This window comes from Puntigrus tetrazona, chromosome 14, assembly GCF_018831695.1.
Source record: "Puntigrus tetrazona isolate hp1 chromosome 14, ASM1883169v1, whole genome shotgun sequence".
Classification (NCBI taxonomy): Eukaryota; Metazoa; Chordata; class Actinopteri; order Cypriniformes; family Cyprinidae; genus Puntigrus; species Puntigrus tetrazona.
This window is the reverse complement of record NC_056712.1, coordinates 8,995,595-9,020,479: the sequence shown is the minus strand read 5'-3', so window position 1 is coordinate 9,020,479 and position 24,885 is coordinate 8,995,595. Positions and strand designations below refer to the sequence as shown.

Below are 24,885 nucleotides of genomic sequence, written 5' to 3'. Positions count from 1 at the left end.
AACGCATTTAAAAATAAAGCATGGCTTTGATTTTTCAGATTTATTACACATTTGACAGTGTGGAAGCAGAAGTAGTATAAATAGGTGTATTTTTATAGACCTAAATATTATTTTGAGTTAATTTATTTATTTTATTTAAAAAAGGGGCCATCTATTCCATCTATTTGTTTACTTTTTATTTATTAAATAATTCGAAAAAAATATGTATTAGGCTGAGATTTGTTACAGAACATACATTTCGCTTGCTTCTATTGCCATACCTTGTGAGATGCTTTGGATTAAAGCATCTGCTAAAATGACTCGATCTAAATGTAATGTAAATGAAGGCAGAATTTAAATGAAAAAAAAATTGTAGAATGTAATACACACACACACACACACACACACACACACATATATATATATATATATATATATATATATATATATATATATATATATACACACACATATATATATATATATATATATATATATATATATATATATATATATATATATTATTTTTTTTTTTTTTTTTTTTTTTTCTTTTTCAGTCGTTTTTAGAGACTTTAGAAGTCAGTGAGGACCAGCTGTTTGAAAGAAAGAAATGGCGCTATTTTATAAAGCAATGGAGGGCGTGTGTCGTGTTTTGCCTGTGTCGAGAATCCTGTATTTCAGCGCTATTTCATAAAAAGTTATGTTAACCATCCCCCCTCACACTCACCCCACATCGCGCTCACATTTCTGTTTCCTGGACCCTCCCCACCCCTCTGCGTTCGCAGGAGCAATGAGCCTCGATATGATTGGCTATCGACCAAGCGTAGCCTGCGCTGATTGGCGGACTCACCGGTCACACGGCTCCGATTGGTCACATTTTCGTTGCATGTTTCACCCGAATCCCGGGCACATTCAGGGACTTTAGCCTTCAAAGCGGGTGATGCAAGGTTTGTGATTGTTTTGCTTTTCTCTTTGAGCTGGGTATGTGCTTGTCAGTAGATGCCAAACCGCGCCGATAGAGCCCTGTTTTCACTTGCTCTTTTTATTTTTGTCAGGCAGAAGAAGGCGCATGTGGAGCGGCTTTGGAGGGCTGGCTTCCTTAGCTAACTCACTTGCATTTAAGGGCACTTAGTTGTCAACGCCGTGGCAGAATTCGGGTTACTATGAGTAAGTGAGTTCAGTCACTTGATATTATAACTTCATTAGTATTCCTTAATTAGCGTGAGACAGTAGCCGGAATGCGTTTCCTGAGGACATAAAAGTTTAGGGATATTTTGGGGAATTTAATGGTGGAGATTCAAATTATGTAGAAATCCATTCATGCTTATATATATATATATATATATATATATATATATATATATATATATATATATATATATATATATATATATATATATATATATATATATATATATATATATATATATATATATATATAGAGAGAGAGAGAGAGAGAGAGAGAGAGATGTATATGTGTGTCTCAGTATATGCCGTTATTAATTTAATGTATTGAATGTATTTAATATATTGCCAATATATTAAAAATTAATATATGAAGATCGAATTTTACTGCTAATGAGCTTGAGATTTACATCACTGAATGTCAAACTTATTTATTATATATTATGTGTATTTTATACATACAAAGTTACACCTTATGTTTTAATAAATTGGTCAATACATCATTTCTTATAAATATTTGGTTATGAAAAATAATTCCTTCATGGGGTCTCTGAAGTGTATTACAAATAACAATGATAAACTTTTGATTCAACATCAAATGTTTTCTGTCAAAAATTTATACACAAAATGTGTATAAATATAAAACAAAATATGTATAATGGGAAGATACAAAATATGTATAATAGGAAGTGTGCAAATGAAAGTGCTTTCTCTTTATTAAATTGTATTTATCACATATACAATTCTATTCTAAGTAATTAAAATATATATATATATATATATATATTTTTTTTTTTTTTTGGGGCATTTTTAAATATTCCATGTAGTTTAAATGAATATGAGCTCATGATATTGTAATGTGTTAAAAAAACACTACAGTTTTAGAGGAAATCTGGCATGTTGCACCTCATGTAACTTCCTCAGAGTATTGCCACCTAGTAAGTGTCTAGTTACTCTAGTCTACCTTCATTGTTGCCAGCAGTCTTATGTTTATTTACTCTGCGCAGGTTACTTCGGTTATATTTTTAGTGTCTGTCTGGCATGTCGTCGAGCAGAACGCGGAGTGCTTTCACAGGATCCTGTAAAATGTTGTCTGTTGTGGAGAACATGGTCGACTGGAATCACAGCACGAGCCGGAGCATGATCTTTGTTCGAATCACTGCCTGATCTCTGGCGTCCACCACCTAGATGTTCCTTAGATACGGTCTGTTAATGGACTTTGATCTAATGATGGACTGTTAGGTCTCTGCGGGTGTTTTAACGAAATTTCCTTGCTTCTGCTCTCCCCATTTGCTGCCAAGTTTAATAGGATGCGTTCAGTCACACTGAATTTATTTAGGGAAATGTTATCCATGCACCCTCTTGCCTTCGAGATAGGCGATGTGAGGGAGTTTACCCATTCGCCACGCTGCAGTGTGTGTGTGTGTGTGTGTGTGCGCTCTGACGGGGAGGCGGCAGCAGCAGTGTGTGTTTGAGGCAGCGTAATCTTTCTCAGGGGCATCTTTCTTCTGCTCTTTGCCTCTCCCCACTTTGTCGTTTTCAATGGGTTTTTGAGGTTTTCGTCGGTGCCAGTTGCGATGTTCCTCATTCATCATAGACTGCGTCCTCTGACAGCCTCTTTTCCCAGCCGTCCTCTTACCGTGGCTCAGAATTGATTTGACTGTGGTGGATGTGCGGTCTGGTGTCGAGATGGTTTTCACCTTGTTGTGTCCTTGCGCTGTTTTACAAGGAAGGAAACATGCCTGGTTGCTTCTGAGATAAACTCCCGCCGTCGCTAAATTGAGCAGCTCTTAGCGTTAGTTCAAGACGATGTTGACTAGCTTAATCACATGCTTTGGAGAACGAGTTGTACCGCAAGTTTGTGCGGTGTGGTTATTACAGATTCGAGGGTGTGTTATAACAGCAGGTCTGGTGTCTGGAATTGTTATATTGAGCAATAAAACTAGTTACTTTAGTTTTAATGATTAGGTCAAACCTGACTTCTCGTGAACACGTGATGGATTTTACATTAATCTTCCTTTTGGATCGATGCGTGAGCGGCCCGTTTTATGGCACAGGCGTGATTAGCCGGCTTATTCGATGTGGCCGGAGCGCCCCGGATCACATACGTGACGCATACTGTGTGCTTCACTTGCCAAAACCAGCGCTCCCCTGAGGTCCTGACCAGCGCTAATGAATTCACAAAGAATGGGGCTCTTCCGCTTGAGTGCCAATCCATCTGACTTCTCCACTGGAGCGCACACACGCAAGATACAGTATGTCTGTGTTCCCGGCCTGGCTTGTTATTCACGTACTGTAGCAGAGGCCTGAAAGATAGCTGAAATGTAGTACAGTACGTCACTCGACATACAGTAGCCTTCAGCCTCAGTCTGTTAACCTAGGTTTAAAAGGGTTTCAGTGGTGTGATTTAACAATCTCCGTTAGCGACTGGAATCGTTCGGCACCTCAAGATCAAGATTTAGAATTTTTTCGAATTAATTAATGAATTTACTGACTGAGTCCGTTTTCAAATAATTACAAATTAATAATAAATTCTTCTGCGGAGCACAAAACATTTTGAAGAAAAGGTAACAGAATTCCATAGCGCTTTTCCATAATACATTTTTACATTTAAATGCATTTATTTAGATTAATTATCCTATTATTGAATAGTTATAGAATAATGTAGCTTCGGAAAATAGCGAATATTGGCAGCTTCTCTAAATAGATGTTTTTTTTTAAATCAAAAGCAAACATTTTCATGTAGAAAATGTCTGGCAGTGGAAGTCTTTGGGGCAAGGTCTTATTCGAGGATAAATGTCGGATAACAATATTTTGAAAAAATATCTAACATATGACCCTGGAGCACAAAGTCAGCCATAGGTAGCATTTTTGCATATTTGCAGCGATAGCCAAAAATACACTGTACGGGTCAGAATGATTGATTTTTCTTTTATGCCAATAATCATTAGGATATTAACTAAAGATGATGTTTCATGAAGATATCTTGTAATTTTCCTACCGTAAATATGTTAGTTAATATGTTAGTAATATGCTTAGACAAGGAATTAATTTGGGCTTAAAGGCAATTTTCTCAACATTTAGATTTTCTGACACCTCAGATAAGGGCTGGTTTTGTAGTCTTGGGACACATTTGTGGTTGCATACACTGTGAGAACCGGTAGACATTCAGCTGCACCGTTTACACTGCGAGTTACATGTGTGATGTAATTAATAATTCATTCCCACACTGAGCAGAAAAGCATTCCGCGAATTAGCCGTCTATTTCCAGCGTAGACAGCTTTTGTTGGTTTTAATGGGAGTGGTGTAGTTTTAAGGAACCGTGCCATATATTTCCTGAGTAATGATGATGTAATGGCGGGTTACGGTTGCAGAGCAGCTCCACGAAGCGTTGCATTAGTTCAGAATCCAGCAGATGAATATGTGTGTGCTCATATTTACTACAGCCTCCAACACCCCTCAATTAGTCATAAAGTGGTACTGTTTTGGGGTCGAATATGTTGAAATGTTTCATAATGTAAAGCCGCTTTTTGTGGCTTTTTTTGCACAGTGCCAGAATTATCCTTGAGTGGTTGTGAATGGTAGTTTCTGAAATATGAACATTTTTAATATAGTTATTACTACACGGTAATGCATGGTACTGTACATCGTGAGACCACATTTCCAGTAAAAATACAGTCATCTCGCCCCCTCCTAAAGACTGTGTTACTTGTGAAAAAAGAGACTAATGTTAATTCAGAAATCGTTCTAATTGTGACCCTGGACCATAAAACCGGTCATAAGTCACAGGGGTGTATTTGTAGCAATAGCCAAAAATAGATTGTGTGGGTCAAAATTATTTTGATTATTTTTCTTTATGCTAAAAACCAGGATATCCGCTAAAGATCACGTTACATGAAGATTTTTAAATATATTAAAACATTAGATGATCAATATCCATCGCTAAGTAATCGCTAACGTAATTTAGACAGCTTTAAAGGTGATTTTCTCGTTATTTCGATTTTTTTGCACCCTCAGATTTCACTTTTTTTAAATAGTTGTATCTCGGCCATTGTTGTCTAATCATAAGAAACCGACACTTTCGACTGGTTTTGTGGTAAAAGGTGCCGATTTGCATTTCAATTGTGATTTGCAACACAATCGTGCGACTTAATATTTTTCAAAAAACATTACACCTTTTTTTTCCTCGTCAGGATTCTTTGATAAATAGAAAGTTTAGAGTTTATTTGAAATGGAATATTTTGCGCCAAATCAAACTTGCAATACTGTCATGTCTGAACAATTAACGTGGCCTTGTTGAGTAAAAGTATCAATTTCCTTAAAAAAATTTCTTTATGAGCTTTCCAACAGTGAGCGCCATTAACAAAAAAATCCAAGCGCCTCATTTCTGCTTTTTCAATGAGGCGGCATGTAGACGGCATCAATAACTCTCAAGCTGTCACCACAACATCCTTTGAAAAAATCGTATTGAAGCCCATTTTCTCAAGATTGAATCACGGTTTGCGTGGCTTGTTTCAATGGACGCTTTTGGTTGTGCGTTTATCTAAGTGAATCAGCCCGGTTCGCCGGTTACCAATGAATGCCGCAGAAGTTAAGAGCACTAAACAGTTTCTGTTCTGCCACCGAAAGCGGGTGACTCATTAGGCGACAGGGCCGGAACGACATTTAAATGCGTGAGAAAAAGTGTCGCGTTCACACGTCTGTGCTGTTCTTGAGTTCACATGTCGTCTGTTTTAGCAGAGAGCGGCCTGTGCGTATTTACCCCTGACCCCGTTTCGTACTTATCTTGTACCTACTTATTTTCGGAGCTGCCCGTCAGGACCGTAGGATTCAGTAATTGGTTTTCTGAGAGCTAAATAACCCAGAGCCATCGCTGTCAGAGGCGTTTAATTAACCCGCGAGCGTGCGTCTGCAGCGAAACGGAAAAAAACAAACAAACAAACAAACATCCAGTTCGTTGCTTAATAATTGCTATTTATTGGTATTTTTCTCTTTCCGTTCGAATTTTTAACAGCGGGGAAACGCGCGGCTTCCCCCGGCCTGCTTTTTCTTTAGCAGTTTTCCATTATCTTTTTTTTTTCCTTCTTTTTGCCCCCTCTCAGGAAACAAAAGATCAATTTTGCGAGCGCGCAGGCCCCGCCCCGTTCCTCTCCGGTCTTTCTTGTAGCCACCTCGCTCTCGCTTCTCTCTCTCTAGCTCGCTTGCTCTCCCACTCCCATAAATGCAGTGACACTTGCATTCTGTGTGTGCATGCGTGTTTGTCCGAGTGAGAGAGTCGAAATAGAAAGTGAGGGAGCTGGGGGGGAGAGAGAGAGAGAGAGGGAGTAATAGAGAAAGAGAAAGACCAGGAGGGGTGGGAGCCAGCGTTGAGCGCGCGCGCGTGTGTGTGCTTAAGCTAGCTACTCACAGAAAAGAAGGAATAAGAAAATTGAAGTAGCCGCCATATGCTGAGGATTTTGGTGAATGCCTTGCTGAGGAGACGCGCTCGTTTTTTTTCCGCCGGATCTTAAGAGATGGGAAGCTCGCACTTGCTGAACAAAGGCTTGCCTTTAGGTAAAACGTTTACCTTTCCTTCTGCATGGGGCCACACGTGAAAGCGTTGCACGGATATCTGTGCATATTTGAGCGCTCGCTCGGCTGTCGTACAGTATATTCTGGCTTCCCCTCCCCCTCTTCCTTTCCTCCTCCCCTCCTCTGTGCTCCGCTTTTCCCTCTTTCCTATTATCTTTTATCCGAACCATTCATCCACGCACAATTGCACGCTTTCTGCTCTCTCTTTTTCCCGTGCCGAGACGGCGTTGGTCCGAGAGCCGGGGCTATGGACCTCTGACGGCTCGCTTTATTAACGGCATTAATCTTTCCGAGCTCCAAAGATAAAAAAAAAAAAAAAAAAACACACACACACACTATCCACTCTGGAAAATTTGAGGGGTTGGCAAGGACATGACTCTCTCTCTCTCTCTCTCTCTCTCTCTCTCCTATGGCCCTCCCTCACACTGTGCAGTGGAAATGTTGCTTCCAGTTCCGGCCTCGACTGACTTCCTAATTTCAGTCCCTTCGAAGGAAATTCTCTTTCTAGAAGAGTCCGAAAAGCGGGAACGCTTACAGGGTGTTTCGCCGAGACAGTTCCGGCATTCTTTCGCCCTCTGCCAGTGGGCGACTCTTCAATAGATAGGGGCTAACGTGCGCCCGTAACGCGTTTCTGATCGCCCCGACCAAAAAGTACATTTTCACTATAGTATCTTCAAGAGCGATTAAAGTTTAAAAAAAAATGTCACTGCAGTTCCACCTTTTCGAGAAATCCCAAGCGCGCACTTCCAGGAAATCTGGCCGGAGAACAATGCGTCGGCTTTCCACGGATCGCGAAAAACAAGATTGGCCTCGCCGCTCTGTGACGAGCAAAAACGAGTGTCATTGAAAAAAAACAAAACAAAACAGGTTTTGTCGTTGTCGCGAGGTGAACGCGAGCCTGGGATTTGAAATTGGCTTTCGTTTTCACCAGAAGACAACAAAGGGGGGGATGTCAGCTTGAATTATCGCCCGTGGGCAGTCGAGGTCTTTAGACGCCGCGTGCGACTGACCCCGTTGGTTCCCGTTGCTATGAACCAGCTAATTCAAACAGATCCAGCTCGCCCTCGGGGCAGGGCAATATGAACAGAGCGCCGGGGGATTTTGACGGAGCGGTGTGCTGCGAGAAACCACCATGCGTGTGTGTGTGTGTGTTTTTCCCCGACGCAGGCGTCTGGATTTCGCTGTGATCTTGCGCGCGGAGACGGAGCGAAACGGCGCTTTTGATCCCAGAGCCGCGCGCTTGGATGCGTCTGTTGCGTGTTGTTTGTCCTAATCGGGGAAAAAAAAAGAGATAACGGCGGCTGTGTTACGAGATAACCGGGTCCTGCCGGGATGGTTTAGATGCCGCTGACACATAATTTACGGTTGTAAAAGTTGACCTTCATTACAAATGGAGAAAACAGCTGGTTCTGTGTGGGAACGGATGCGTGAAAGTCAGGGATCTCTTGACAGAGGTAAAGAGCTCTTGTTTGTGCATAAACGTGTGTGTGTGTGTGTGAGAGAGAAAGAGTATCCTGAGAGCAGGGTGGGTGGTGCTGATAGAGGTGGGTGTGTCTGTGTCTCATGGGCATGATTACACCATGTCTGCACTTGTCGGGCTGTGTAGAGTAAAATTGGGAGAGGTCACAGGTGCACATATTGTACTTTTGCTTTTGTGTCATTAACACATAGCTAAATATTTGTACCTTAATGTTTGCTCCTGAAAGATGCTGAAGCTATACGGTTCAGGATTTTTTTGTAACCATGTTCGTGATTTGTTAAATTAACCGAATGTACAAAGTAGTCAACATTTGACGTGGATCGCAATCATCAAAGTTGTCCTAACACCTAAAACCAAAATGCATTCTTGTCTTAGGACAACTGATTAATTTTTTTGATCCACTTCAAATGATTCAAATGTATACATTTAGATTCATATTATTTAATATATTAATATAATTATATGTAGATGCATATGCTCTCTCTCTCTATTGTGTATATATATATATATATATATATATATATATATATATATATATACACACACACACACACACACATATATACACAGTACAAACATATATTATGTAAACAAATATTTTATTTTGGTTATTTTGCAATTATTTATTTGATGTATACTCATTTTTATAATATATATATATATATATATATATATATATATATATATATATATATATATATATATATATATATATATATAGATAGATAGATCTACATAGATAGATCTACATAGATATGAACACATACACTACTTTTCAAAGGACTTTAAAGGTAATTTGAATCACAGGACTAAATTACATATCAACATCTATTTGATAATGTTTCACAATATTAATGTTTTTACTGTATTTTTGATCAAGTAAGTGTAGCTGCAGTCAACATGGGACACTTCTTTCAGATACATTACAAAAATCTTCTGCACTTTTGAACGGTAGTTTACACATATACTTGGACTTTCCATTGACAAGTCCGTTGGTAGATGTTTTTTTTCCACTGAGACTAGGCAGAATGCCAACTTTTGCTACTCAGCCAAGAAGCGCACTTATCGCCAATGTCAATACAACAGTCACTGCCCACCTTTTCAGTTCCGGATGTATTTTTCCCATTCATTTTCTCCATAGGGGTTTAAACCATCCAGCTCTGAGATGAATCAACATTACAAAGAGTGACTGAAAGCTAAAAATATGTGAAAACCAAAGACAAGGGCCAGACTGTGTACTTAACGTTAAAGTGAATAAACTCCAGTGCCATAAATATATATAATATATAATAATATCTAATATCTTATATTTTTTATTCATTATAAAAACATGCTAATTATCATTGATCAAATATACCAATATATAGGTAGTTTGAGGGTGCAGTCGATTACATTGTTCACAGCGATTCTTTGGCTGCCTTTTGGAGTGTTTTTTATACGTTAGCATCAATATATTTTGGACTTCAGTGGGAATTTAGCTTGAAGTTGACTAGCTTGAGCAGCATATGTTGGGTTATTGCTGTGAATCGATCATTTAAGTCAGAAAACATTGATAGTCTTCTATCAGTAAACGTCAAGGAGCTTAAACATCACAGTTTGAGGTACTGACAGAAAATCAAGCCCCACAGGTATTCGTGACTTTATTATTACCCATCATCTGCGTTACATCAGCTGCGGTTACGTTAAGATCATTCATTTATTGTTTTCTCCTTTCAACTGATTCTCTGCGTATTTCATCACGATGCCATCAGTCCTCTTACAAAGGGATTGATATCAAGAGTCTGGCTGATTATATATATTTACACACAGTCTAGTTATCATTTAAGTTATGTTATCGTTAACCATAACCAAAACGACTAGTCATTGACAAGTTGACATCATCTGTGTTCATAACACAGTGACCATTTATTTGTAAGAAAGGTCTTGTAATCAGTTAAAATAACAGCGTTAGTCTGTTCGATGTGTCTTTTATGAGTAGTTATTACTGCTGTCCATTATGCTGTAACAGCAGTTGCAAAATCGTTTTCAATATTGAGCAATAAATCCAAGTTACTGCTAATACACACTGTTGCCTTTTTCTGTGTTTATGAGTAACTTTATTTTAAGAGCCGTTCTATAATAACTAACCTTGGCGTTCAATGTCTGTGTGTATCCTGGAGCCAAATCTGGCATTGGGTTTCATCATTTGGAAGTAGTTTTACAATAACAGTACCTGTGCAGACAAAATGACGTTTACAGTCAATTCAAGACGTGTGACGTGTCTCTCTGCAGGCATCAGGCCTCCCATAATGAATGGCCCCATGCACCCTCGTCCTCTGGTGGCGCTGCTGGACGGTCGGGACTGTACGGTGGAGATGCCCATCCTGAAGGACGTGGCCACCGTGGCCTTCTGTGACGCCCAGTCCACCCAGGAGATCCACGAGAAGGTATCTAGCACTTAACGTCACTTGCTGTTTTGGTACGGAAGCACTATTCGTTTTCATTGTTGTGTCACTCTTCAATTAAATTGCTTTGGATAAAGCATCGGCTAAATAAATGTCAGTTTCTTTTTTTGGAACACTTTTGTTCAGCAATGACACATTGAATGCGTTTAAAGTCACAGTAAACACGGGACCCTGGAGCACGAAACCAGTCATGAGTAGCATGGGTCATCCGTAGCAATGACCAAAGAAAAAACGTTGGATTGGTTTAAAGTAATAGACTTTTCTTTTATGCCAAAATCATTAGTATATTAGATATGCATTAGAATATGCATTGCTAAAAACTTTTATTCTGTGATTTTTCATCCTCAGATTCCAGATATTTTTATAAATATATATATATAATTTTCCAAATATTGTCCAGGGCCATATATAATGTCAGAAAAAATTGTATTTAAAAAAAACAAAAAAACTTTCTATTCATTGAAACATCCTGAAATAATACATTGCTACAAAAATATCAGCACATAAAATAAAGTAAATTTTACAATTCAAAACGAAGCCAAAAAAGTATGTAGATGTTCAAATGTAACTTTCTCTAATTTTAAATTGTCTATTTTTGTTCTGTTGGCTTAACAGAAACAACATAAACCAATAATATCTCAGCCTACTTTTTCTCCAATCCAATCCAGATGAATAAAATAAATTCCTGCTCATTTATTTCCACTATTTCTCTAAGGAATATGTCACGCCACAGAACTGAAGTTCATTGTGAGCGCTGGTCATGTGTTTAAGATTTTTTACGACTGAGTGGAGGGGTGTTTTTTCACCACTGGTTCGTACAGATTAATATATCATGTAATATATGTTGGAGTATGATTCTGCAATATATCATAGATCCCACTGGCTCGACGTGATGGAGCCTCTTTGGCTTTGTTACATGGAAAAAGCACTTCATCTCACAGGCTAAAAAAGTAGATTGCACAATGGGGTAATATTTATGAGGCTGTGAGCGTTTTTGCCAGAAATGAGTAGAATGATTCATTAGATGAATTCACTGGGTAGCGTGATGAAATCTCACAGCCATCCTTCCCGCTGTACTTCATGTGATTTATTTATTTCATTCCCAGCCTGGCAGTCATCGATCAATCATTTTCTTTAGCATTTGTTAAAGCTAGATGGGCGGAATCAGATCTGTCATGTTCTGAGCTTTCATTGTGAAAAACTCATTTCTCTTGGTCAGATAAGAGTAATGTGTGGCATGTTTCTCAGCAATGAACTTTATCTGACTCTAGTGTCATACGGTCAAAAATAAGCCATAAACTAAAGACTTCATTCATTCATCCATCCATTCATTCATCCACCATCCATTCATCCATCCATCCATCCATCCAATCATTCATCCATCCATCCATTCATCCATCCATCCATTCATCCATTCATCCATTCATTCATCCATTCATTCATTCATTCATTCATTCATTCATCCATCCATTCATCCATCCATCCATCCATTCATTCATCCATCCATTCATTCATCCATTCATCCATCCATCCATTCATTCATTGCAGCTCGGTGAGAATAAGACATTTTCAAAAACATTTACAAATGGTATCAACTACAAACTTTTAAGCAGTAGTGCATACTAGTAAAATTTTGTTTATATTCAGAATATATTTCATATTTATATATATACTATTATTCATTGTTAATTCATAAGAAAATGTTAAACTATTAGACTATTTTAATTTTAGCTACAAGAAATACATCCAGTATTATATGCTTGTAGTTTGACAAATCTGAAGGATACAAAAAAAAACTCACTGGGGAAAAAAGCCCTATTGACTCATACACGTGTCTGTGGATGAATCAGAAATGGTTGAAAAAAGAACAAGTACACCATTTAATAGTGTGTTCATACACAGAGGAAAGCTGATTTTCTGCTGTCAGCGTTATCAAGAGTAACTGTTTTCTTTTTCATTCCACCCTTGAACCTAAATTAAACCCATTTGCTCTATTCATTCAACTGGCTACACACGAAAGACCAGCCATCGCAGGCCATCATAAATCATTCAGTCTTAACACAATTCGCTTAATTCCGTGTCATATAAACTAGGGATGCACAGAAATAAAAATTCTTGGCCGAAGCAGAGCAAAATGGAACACTGGATCGAAGGCTATATACTGAACACGGGTTTTCGCATTTTTCACCATATATTTTGCCAATTTTTTTCACCATCGAACGAATTAAACTTGCTTTTAATGCGCTTTTTATTCCTTTGTCTAGCAAAATCAATTGCAAAACGATTTTAGAAAAATGTACTTAACGCCGAACGTTTTTTAAAAGTGCCTGTAACTATACCAACAAAGAACAATTTGGCCTTTTTTGAGACCCTCTTCTTGAATCAGGCATGTATTTTTTTTACTGTACAAAGAAATGCAGCCTTGCCGAGCGGAAGAGAGTTCGTTGAAAACATTGAAATATATTACAGATCCCAATTTGAAGGAGTGTTATAATAAATGTATGAACGGAGCTGTTGTAATAATAATAATAATTATTGCTGACAAGTAACACTCTTTAAGCGCAGATTTGGACTTTAAACCCTAGCACCGCTTGAACAGGCTACATGCAACATACGCGGTTTATTTACTAATCATTTATAATTTCGCAAATTCGGTCATCAACCAGCAACAGCCTCCCTTCCTCTTCCATCAGAGACACGAGATGCAGTGTCTCTCACTAGTGATGGTCTTTCTTTACACTTCAGACACGTTCGCTGCATTAGCGCGCACCTATATTTGATCACACCGCGTCATCGCTTGCCTTAATTTATTTGGTCTTTTCGGTCAATTCCTATTTTCGTCGGAGCAGCGAACATTCGGTGCATCCCTAATACAAACAACTCATCTTGACGCGCCCGCGCTCATTCGTTTATTTCTTTTTTTCTGCTGATTCGTCGCTTGCCGTTGGCATGTTTTGCGCGGTTCTGGGTGGCTGCCAGGTGGATTCTCAAAGAACACTCCCCAGGCCTGCTCAGACAGATGGCGCTCCCTTTCCGCCCCTTCCCACAAACCTACAAAGAGCCTCCTTATTTGACTGCTTTCACCGGCTGCCGTCGAATGGACGGAAACCGCACAGAGAAAAGAGCCCCCGATAAGATAGAAAATCAATCGTCTGTCTGGGATAGAAATGATTAGCGTACGATGAAGCGGCGTTAAAAATGGCCGGCGAAACCTCCGTTTCGTTCCGTCACAGCTCACGAACAACAGCGGTTGCTTAATGCGGTGATTTTTCTTGATGGTTATCAAACCAAATGACGTTTTTCATCATCAACCACAACTGTAATGTGATAAATCTGTTTGTGTCGCGCGTTACTCCAGATCTTGATGGTTTATTAGATTACGTCAAGTGTTTTCAAGTAAACTGATTATTCATCAGGAATGCTTTGTTAGTGAAGTTGTACGGTGTAGTTGCTGCTTTTGGTCATCAGCAGGAAACTAAATACGTTGAGTCATATTAACAGTAAAACACGCAGGCTTTTACAAGTCGTCATAATACTTCCCTCTGAAGAGTTTCCCTCTACCTTAGGATTTTCGAATCCGGTTAACAATGTCAAAACATGATCCTGCATGCATAATTAGCTTGTGACAATAAAACACATCCCGCATTCTCACAGCCAGGGTTATTAACGTTTTGATTATCGTAATTTCAGCTAGCTGCCAACTAGTAAAGTAAAATGTAAGTATTTATAAATCTATAACATTTATAAAAAAAATGGAAAAAAGGATAAATGCTTTAATATAAAATATAAATAATCTAAAAATAAAATCAATCATAATAAATCATTAATTGTTTCCAATATGTGTTCAAATAAAATTGCAAAGAATAATATAATATAAATTAGTTACTATTATGTGTATATATATATATATATATATATATATATATATATATATATATATATATATATATATATATATTTAGTTTATATATAAATGTATGTATAATACAAATTATATAAATGTAAATATGTACATGTAAATATTTTCTGAGCATATGCTGTATGTATGTGTCTTTATATATACATAAATACATAAATATGCACAGCACACACACATATTATGGAAACAAAAACATTTATTTTGGATGCGATTAATTGTTTGACAGCACTAAATGCAATTTATACCTTTTTCCCCTTTTTCCCCTTTCTTTATGGTCAAGTATAGCCTGGGCATGTGTGACGGGGTGATAGTCTCTCAATCAATGTGTGATCACATCTTTAAATGGCAGCTGAACGATCTTCATGTTCGAGTGTGATTCTGTAAGACTGGCATCTTAAATCTTTTGTCTGAACTGTCTGAATCAATATCGCTGCAGCTTTTTGACCGGGGAGAAACTGGTCCAGTCTGCGGTGCCGTGCATATTAATGCTTTATTACAAAACGGTAGTACTGAAATAAATCACGCTGTGAGGATTTGAACATTTTAATAAATACATAATAGAGAAAAATGAATTTTAAAGAGCATTGCACATGACAAGGTGAGAGCTTATTTGCAAAAGCAGTTAACTCTTTAATGGTGTGTTAGTTAGCTGTTTTAAAGTTATTTTTTTAGCTTAGTCGAAATAAACCAGCTGTAGTTTGATTCACAATTCAATCAGTTTGATTCGCACGATTCATGTTGTAGACATGAATTAGGAATTCATTACCATGACTTATTCATTTGTTTCCTCGTTTTAGATTGTTGCCCCAAATGAAGAATCCACTTCCTTGTTTTAGTAAATTGTGGGCAATTTTTTCTCTCGTCTTAGTATAAAAAACAGGCAATGGTACAACATGTTCAAACGGGTGAACTAATTACTGTGTTGGGGGAACAAATTCCTAATTCATGGCCATGATAAATCTATTTTTATTTTCTCGTCACGCGTGAGGCTCCACAGGCTTTCTCTCAGTTTCAAAGCCGTCGTCTCCTTTGCACAGACTGACTGTACTTTGCGTCCACTCTCTCAGGTATTGAACGAAGCCGTGGGAGCTCTCATGTACCACACCATCACCCTGATGAGGGAGGACCTGGAAAAGTTCAAAGCACTTCGTATAATTGTCCGCATTGGGAGCGGCTTTGATAATATCGACATAAAGTCTGCTGGAGACTTAGGTAATGGTTAAGAAGGCTTGCTTTTACAACTTGCACAAGTGTGTGTGTGTGTGTGTGTGTGTGTGTGTTTGCTGTTCGGAGAGTCTGAGTGTAACCCGTCCTCATCCGCAGGGATAGCAGTCTGCAACATGCCAGCAGCTTCAGTGGAGGAGACCGCAGACTCCACCATGTGTCACATCCTGAACCTGTACCGGCGCACCACCTGGCTGCACCAGGCTCTCCGGGAGGGCACGCGGGTCCAGAGCGTGGAACAGATCCGGGAGGTGGCGTCCGGGGCGGCCCGAATCAGGGGAGAGACGCTGGGGATCATTGGACTAGGTGCGTTGTCTCGCATACAGCCAGACGCTTGACTTCTGACCGCTTCTGGCCAAGAACCGCCCACTTAGACAGAACGAGACAGAAAGTAACCAGCTGCTGTTTTTGTTTTGATTTGTGTGTGTAATTTTAATGAATGAATTTTGTTTATTATTTTATGAAGAAGGAATTTTATTTTTAGCGGTTTTATCTTTAGCAATGTATTTCTTTCATTATATATCTATTTATATATATTGTAATGTAGAATGGAAAAAATATGTACTAAGAATTATTCGAGAAAAAAAAGTTCATTCAAGTAAACTTTTTTTAAAGAAACAAACACTTTAATTAAACAATAGCAAAGTCATTCAAATATTCATTATTGAACATATCAAAAAATTCTAAAAAAAGAATTAAAAATTCTCTGCAGCCACTAATATTTAGATAATTAATTTTTTAAAGCATTATTTATTTTCATTTTTATTTTATTATGTATTTTTTTAATGTGTATGTCTTGAATGTACAATGAAAAAATGATATATGTGAGAGAAAAAAAAATTATATAAGTAATATTTTTTAAAGAAACAAATTAATAAAATTAAAGTATAAAGTATATGAGTCAGTTAAAAAAAAGTATTCAGGTTCATTAAAATATTAAGCAGTACAACTGATAATAATAATTATAATAAAAAAAATCAACATTTAACTTTAATCACAGGAATAAATTATTAAACAGTTATATTCTGTTAATAAATATATTCTGTTAAACAATATATTCTGTTAAAACAGTTATTTTAAATTGTAATAAAATATCATAATATTGTTGTTACTGTATTTCAAGTGAAAGAAATGCAGTCTTGTTGAGAGTAAGTTTTTTTCAAAAACCTTAAAAAACCTTCATGAGCTCAAACGATTACACAGAAGAAATAATACATAAAACAAGCTGTATAAATAATGCAGCTATAATAATTCCTAAAAACTCTAGTGCTTGAAATTCAAAACAAAACAATAAAACAAAGCTCACGGAGGCTCGTAAGGATTTATAGTGTAATATTGGGACCTTTTAAATTTTAACAGGCTGTAGGAAAAATAAGACATTTTATTCTCTTTTGAGGACATTATATTTTAGTGAATTCACACAGTTTTAAGTCTAGATGTCCTGTAAAGAGCACATTCAGAGCCTTTCAGAGATAACAAATAATTGGATGTTTCACCTCTTAATTGAAAGTTTTTTCATATTTTTTAATTATCATTTAAATCTTTCTAATTTTTTAATTGTGTGACATGAATCAACATCAAAATGTTATGGGGTTTTTAAATCAAAATACAAGTTTTTTTAATATGCAATATCATGCAATTTTGGAGACATAACAAATAAACAGGGAAAGAAATATATATATATATATATAAGAAATATAGAAATATATTTCAGTGTTCTATAAAATATTGTATATCATTATGTAAATCTTGTCACTTATTACTACCATTATACACTTTTTTTCATATGTTGCCTCAAAAACACATTAATATGCAAATGATATCAAGTTTATAGATACATTGCATGTAATAATGAAACCAGTTTATGACCGTTTTACACACATTTTGCATAAAGACAAGTGGTATATCGAATAATTCTGTTTTAACGTAGTTAAGAGTCATCTTTATACAAAGTTTGGTTAAACCAAAAAAATGAATTGGTGATTTTAAAAATAGCTCATGTTCATTCATGTCTTTTTATTTATTTATTTTATTTTATTTAAATTTTTTATAGCATAACTTACGGATGAAAAATATGTTTTTTTTGTGAAATATCTATATTTTGTACATAATGTTTTGATGCTCTAATCAACGTAAAGACTTTCTTTTCCTAAAACGTTTTTATCGGGTCTTAAGTGGTTAATGAAGCAGTTTTTTTTTTGTTTTCGTCATTTTGTCGTGGCATTACAGTGACCGCCACTGAACTAACGTCTGCTTTCAGGGCGTGTTGGACAGGCGGTGGCGCTGAGGGCCAAAGCATTCGGCTTCAAAGTGATCTTCTACGACCCGTACCTGTCTGACGGGATGGAGCGAGCCCTGGGGCTGCAGAGAGTCAACACCCTACAGGACCTGCTCTTCCACAGCGACTGCGTCACCTTACACTGCAGCCTCAACGAGCACAACCACCATCTCATCAACGACTTCACCATCAAACAGGTGCCGCCTCTCACGAGCACAGGAGCATGCGTTCGCTGGAGCCACGGCTGTGTATTATCATTACTGTGTTGATCGTAGATGCGTCAGGGCGCCTTCCTCGTGAACACGGCGCGTGGAGGTCTGGTGGATGAGAAGGCTCTGGCCCAGGCTCTGAAAGAGGGCAGGATACGGGGAGCAGCCCTGGACGTCCATGAGACAGAGCCCTTCAGGTGAGTGTTTGGTGGTGTTTGGATTGCATGCATTGCTTAGTTTCTGTTCCACACCCTGCCTCTGACCTTTTTTTTTGTCACGTTGTCATTTGACTTCAAACCCCACAAAACGAGCGTCTCTTTGCTACAAATATTTGCAGAGAATGCGAGCTGTTTCCTAAAGGCAGTTTCAGGAGACAAGCATTTATAACAAATGATGAGGTTAAATCGCTCTCTTACCAATTGCGAAAGCCAATGTTATCTTAGTATTTCAGTATATATATATGCTATTGTAAATTTTTAAGAATATTTTATATACATTGTTTTAGTTTTCATTATAATTTCAGTTCAATTTTAATAAATTGCATATGCTTTTGTCATTATTTATTTGTTTTAAATATACTATTTAGTTTTAAATAGTTCTTAGTTTTAGTTTTGTGTTTTATTTATTTCAGGTTATTCATTTTAGTGCTTCAGCTCATTTTAGTAATAATATTTATATTATTTATATTAAAAATAATCTTGAATATTAAACAGATTTCTGAAGGATGATGTGACGTCGAGGACTGGAGTAATGATGCTGAAAATTAAGTATGATGACAAGAATTAAATAAAATATATTCAAATAGAAATCAGTTATTTTAAATAGTACAAATATTTAAAAATATTATTATTTTTGCAAATAAATCCAGCAGAAGAGACTGCTTTAAATAGAATAAAAAAATCTTACTGTTCAAAAATTGTGTATATGCATAATTCTCTTAGTTTCAAGTGCTGCCTCTAGAAAACACTTTTTCCTCATCCAGTAAACATGATAAACCGGACAGTTCTTGAAAATGAATCTTGTGAAATGTTACGCCAACGTCATTCTCACCCAGTGAGCGTGTCACACTCTTATACAGCTATATGTGTGTGCCAGTTTCAGCCAAGGCCCTCTTAAAGACGCTCCTAACCTGATCTGCACGCCTCACGCGGCGTGGTACAGCGAGCAAGCCTCTATCGAGATGCGCGAGGAGGCGGCGCGGGAGATCCGTCGGGCTATTACCGGTACGTCGGCGGGTGTCTGACCTCTTTCATCAGCCGAGTGAAATCCCTGTTCTTTAATTGCAGCTCTGCAGGCTTGATGTGCCGTGATCAATGACTCGGCTTTGCTGTAACGAAGCTGTTTTCCTCCTCCAGGTCGCATCCCAGACAGCCTCAAGAACTGCGTCAACAAAGAGTTCCTCACACAGACTACGCACTGGGCCGGCATGGACCCAGCCGTGGTGCATCCAGAGCTCAATGGAGCCTACAGGTACAACAATACACCGCATCAGAACTGAATTCATATTCACAACTGTATCCCACATTTATAACATTCACAGCTGAATGTAGGATGCAGGTGGCGCTGTTGTTTTGCGCTTGCACAGAAATGTTTTACCAGGAATTCTAGTAAAAAGAATAATCCTTTTAGTACGGTTCAAATTAGAGATGCACTGATCGACTGGCCAGGGACCAGAATTAGCAGATGCCAAAAATTTAGGCTATACTATATGACTTAGCTAAGCAGCGCTGCACTATCAAGAGGTTTCCATGAATATCAACGTGATGTGCAACGTGACGCTAATTTTATACAATAGTAGTTCAATAAACAAGAAGCTAAAATTAAGTGACTCACATTTTAGAAAAAATATGTTTGTTTTAGCTCAATTTTGTTGATAAATTGTTCAGATAAAAGCCACCGCAGAACTGTTGTGCGTCTCCGAGCAACACTGAACGGAGCCTCGGTTTTGAACGAATCAAGTGAGTCAATGATTCAATGGCCTATTCATTAGCAGCCAGTTGCCTCGTTTCTGAATGAATTAGCCGTTTGAATCGTTTGAATGAACGATTCGGTTGTTTGGTCATATCCAAAAGCATCATTGCACGTATTATTTTTGCATTTGCAATTTTAAAGTGTAAACGCATTTATTGCACCCCGGCTTCATCAAACACTCGGTAAATACGTACCACTTCAGATGAATGGGAAAGGTGATTTCATTCGAATGGTAACAACCCTACAGCTTCTTGTTTTTTAACTAAATTGATTGAAACAATGTAAGAATCTGATGTGAAAGATGACACATTTAAGAAGACTAGGGATAAAATCACCATTTAAAACTATTTGTTATACAGCAACTTCTTTTCAGTTAATTGTTAATTCTGCGTCTTTCCAGTCCCAGAGCACTTTATCATGAGAGCTGTTTAAGTGGGAGAACTTCTGAAAATGTTGTCAATTATAGTTTTCAAGTATCGGCAGGTCGCACTTACAAAAAGAAGAAAAAAAACGGTCAAGAAAATTTGCAATCGGTGCATCTCTAGTTATAGGTCTTATTATGGTCTTATTGCATGTTATTCGAAAATTCTTCTTTGTTTACTAAATGTCATAACTAGCATGTTGGGAGAACAATGAATTTCTTGATAAGGGTTTATTGCCCGAGTGCAGAGTGGACAGTAGCCAGTATTAGTTATATGTACTGTATATTAGGGGTGTTACGGTACACATATTTTCGGTACGGGTCTTTCGGTTTGGTACGTATGTGTACCGAACAGATTCAGCCTTGTTTTACCCACTGCACCAGTGACACTTCATTGAAAAGGTCCAGTTTTGTAAATTGTTGCTTTTGATAAAAAAAAACAAATGCTCACCTTTTAAATTAAGTCCATCTTTTCAGGAAATTCAAGCAATAAATTGAGCTCTTTCTTGTGGCGTGACAGGTCGATGTGCCCCATGCTACTTTTAACCTGAAATAAACGTGAACGAACATCTCACGCCTCATACAATCACACAATCAGTGTTATAAACGGCAAAAGATGTCAAGATGTCATTTCATTTACCCCAGCAAGTCATCGGTGTCCACGGCTTTAAGTCTAGAGAAGAGCATTTTAGGAAATAATAAGACTATACTCATTATATTTGACTTAAGTTGTTAGCGAAGTCTTAATTATTCGTTTGTGTTCAATTAAATCTGTTATGAAGTCACTGTGTAATTGAATATATTTCAACACCAGACAGAAATGTAATCATTTAGAATTAAATAAAAATGTGAAATTTTTGTTTGTATACAATTTGAGTGTTGATTATTATATTTAAAAAATAGTCATTGAATTTTGGGCTCTGTTGTTAATTGCATCTCTGTAGTAATGTATAGGGCTCCCCATAAGTTGGGTTTATCCCTAGGAAAATTTAAACTGTAATTGAATTTATTTAAAGAAAAAGCGATTTGTTCAGTAAACCACTGTTTAATAAAAAAGCAATTTTATGTTTAGTTTTTTCCCCCTGCTGTACTGAAATCATACCGAACCGTGACGTCAAAACCGAGGTATGTACCGAACCGTCCTGTTTGTGTACCGTTACACCCCTACTGTATATAAGAAATAGTAACAGAATAGAGAAATAATCTTCAAGAAATTGAAAACAAAAATTAATATCTACTGACAAAGTCATTAGTTTTTAAAACAGACACACAGGGCATTTAAAGGGTTTATGTCCCAATATGTTAAGACCACTTATGTCAATATTAAATAAAATCGACACACGGCTTATAAAAGACACAAACACAAAAAATCTGTATTAACAAGATGTTAATATTCTTTAAAAAAAAATTAATAAATATATATATATATATATACATATATATATAACTATGTAGTATGTTTGTGTACTGTGTATATTTCTGTATACGTATATATATAAAAGCACACACAGTATGTATTTTTAAAACCTTTACACCTATATATTTATATTCATATATTTAATGTATACACATTACGTATTTTTCTTAACTATATATATACATGCGTTTGTACTTAATAAAATAAATATGCACAGTACACACACATATATTCTGTAAACATATACTATTTTGTATGTGATTCATCACAATTAATCATTTGACATCACTAATATGTGTATATATATATATATATATATTATTGTAATATGTATTTGTAGCATTTTTTTATTTATGTCTAATTTAATTTATATCTCTTATGCTCACCAATTATTTAATTTAAAATACCGTAAAACATTGCAATAACGAACTACTATCACACTTTTGAATAACCGTTGTCTTTTTTAAATATATTTTAAAACAAAATGTATGCTAAGCTAATATAAGGGTTCAGGGTTCAACAGCATTTATGATTTTACATATTTTTTTAAAAATATGTTTACCATCGCTGTTGATGAATTTAACTGACCCCAAATGTATTCAACTGAGATCGTAGAATATGATGCATCACATCATGATATTTAAAGGTGGCTCATCCAGTCAGATTTTAAAGCTGGAAGTAACCCTTCAATCCAAGATTTTAGCCTAATAGAGGCTTGGATGGCTGTACCGTAGGGGCCGTCGCTGTGCTACAGGGGTCTCTGACCCTGAAACTCTGACCCTAATGTTCTCCCTCCTCCCCAGGTACCCCCCGAGCGTAGTGAGCCTGGCTTCAGGGGGTCTGCCTCCTCCAGTGGAGGGCATCATGCCAAGCACCGTGCCCATCACCCACAGCCTGCCCACCGCAGCCCACCCTCCGCACGCCCCGTCACCCGGCCAAACCGGCAAAGCCGAACCCGATAGAGAGCAGCACCCCAACGAACAGTTGTAGCCCCCTTTTCAAAGGTCTCTCCGTACCACTATAGAACTCTCCTGGTCCTTCTTTACCCCAAAGAAGAGGAGCGGAAACAGGCTCCCGGGCTCAGAACCAGCCACTTAAAAACACCCACGACTCCAAAGTAGCCAGCTCTTTGACTGAAGGCGGTGGACTGCGCTCTTTGAAGTATCTAGTGGGAAAAAACAACAACAACAACAACAAAAAAAAAGAAAATCTTACGGATTTCAAACTTCTCCCTGATGCAAAATCCTGCTGTTTTAGATTGTAGTCTGTCCAAGTGCAGTGGGCGATCTTTTATCTGTTATTTTTGTCTGTCTAATGGGTTTCATTGTTAAAAACAACAGTAGCTATTACATGAATGTAACCTGTTTGTGTACAGTTTTTAGGACATGATCAATGGTTTGTAGATGAGAAAAAAAATACCGAAACCGCATTAAGGGAGGCATCCCACCACCTGATTATAGATACGATAACAAAAAGCATATTAGTTTTGCTCGTTCGATTTTTAAAAGCCCCGAAAGAGGCGGGATTTGCACACCCTCTCAGGAAAATTTATTTCCCCCCCCCTTCCCTTCCTTTTTAAATTAAACCACATAGTGCATTGTTTTTTGTACCCATTTGTCTTTTTGTAGTCCAAATTCAGTACAGTACTTTAAAGAACTACACTCAGTATGTTTTTATTTTTGGAGCATGTATTACTTCATGTGTTAAAGGTTAAAAAGAAAACAGAAAAGTTCAGTTTTTGAACGAAATCGAGAAAAAAAAACAAAAAAACAATTCGTCTTGTGCAAAGCTGGCGTAATGCTTGCCCGTTTGTGTGTGACTTGATTGTACCGTGTTTTTTCGAGGACGCCGGGATAGTTGCAGCTCTCCATCGCCTACATAGTTTCCTTCCTGGTAAAGTGGTAGGCTAGCAATATACATACTATATATACTATGAGATATTAATATTTTTTGTTAAAACAGAATCCAAAAAGAAATGTTTGTGACTGTATGCATTTGTATGAATTATTTTAAATGAAATAAAAAAGTCAGAGTTAAACGACGCGGCGGCGTTTCCGTGAGTTGCTTTCGCGCCGGTGTGGTGCCGGGACAAGAGAAATGAGTGCAGGTTCAGTTCAGGTTCAGTTCAGGTTTCGTTTGTATTTGAACCCGTTTCAGGATATAAACACAATCACTGTGAGCGCCCTCTTGTGGAGGTTACTTCTGTAATATGCAGATCAAAAGTTACCAACCAGGCATCATGCTGAATATACTTCATAACAGGGGATCTGGGATTTTACCTCAAAGCTGGGATCCAGCTCGCTGTTTGTATTAAAGGATTTTTTCCACCCAATTTTGTCAATTTCTCACCCTCGCGTTGTTAAAAAAAACTTAGAGAAAACTGAGAAATTCAGAAGAATGTTCAAAATTCTAGCTACAAAAGGCTTTTAATAAAGCGTGTGTATATAGTGCTGAAAAATCGATTCATTCTGACTGATCGCATTCGAAATAAAAGTTTGCGTTTGCATATGTATTTGTATGTATACAAGTATACAAATACACGTGTATATTTAAGAAGTTTATATAGTCATAAATGTACATATTTAAATATATATATGTACGCGTATGTGTGTATTTATAAACATAAATATACAGTGCACAGATATATTATGTATTATATATATGTTGTCAAAAATACTGTCAAACGATTGAAAATAAGTTTTTGTTTACATAATATGTGTGTATACTGTGTATTATGTATATATAAATACATATACAATTTTTACATATATACATTTATATTAATAT

General features: G+C 37.1%; 1 protein-coding gene across 5 annotated transcripts; it reads left to right on the top strand.

The window, feature by feature from the left end:
* Window positions 1-880: 880 nt before the first annotated feature.
* Window positions 881-23,692, top strand: LOC122357350 (C-terminal binding protein 1). Of its 5 annotated transcripts, none has more exons than XM_043256705.1 (10): window positions 881-926; window positions 1,035-1,146; window positions 10,487-10,641; window positions 15,646-15,790; window positions 15,902-16,108; window positions 18,063-18,277; window positions 18,356-18,486; window positions 19,385-19,512; window positions 19,645-19,759; window positions 22,902-23,692. In XM_043256705.1, exons 2-10 carry the CDS (start codon window positions 1,143-1,145, stop codon window positions 23,086-23,088), a joined length of 1,287 nt encoding a protein of 428 aa, XP_043112640.1. In that variant the 5' UTR covers window positions 881-926; window positions 1,035-1,142; the 3' UTR covers window positions 23,089-23,692. The 5 variants fall into 5 exon arrangements, with proteins under 5 accessions (XP_043112640.1, XP_043112639.1, XP_043112638.1 ...); XM_043256707.1 differs by lacking the exons at window positions 881-926; window positions 1,035-1,146 and adding exons at window positions 7,101-8,189; window positions 21,754-21,806 and having other exon boundaries at window positions 22,902-23,039; XM_043256704.1 differs by lacking the exon at window positions 1,035-1,146 and having other exon boundaries at window positions 904-926.
* Window positions 23,693-24,885: the final 1,193 nt, after the last annotated feature.

Bases quoted from the DNA above. Each gene is read 5' to 3' on its own strand.
- LOC122357350 (XM_043256702.1), top strand. From the start codon at position 8,126: ATGGAGAAAACAGCTGGTTCTGTGTGGGAACGGATGCGTGAAAGTCAG. The intron at 15,791-15,901 runs GTAATGGTTAAG...CCTCATCCGCAG, and splicing joins AAAGTCTGCTGGAGACTTAG to GGATAGCAGTCTGCAACATG. The intron at 19,513-19,644 runs GTACGTCGGCGG...TTCCTCCTCCAG, and splicing joins GATCCGTCGGGCTATTACCG to GTCGCATCCCAGACAGCCTC.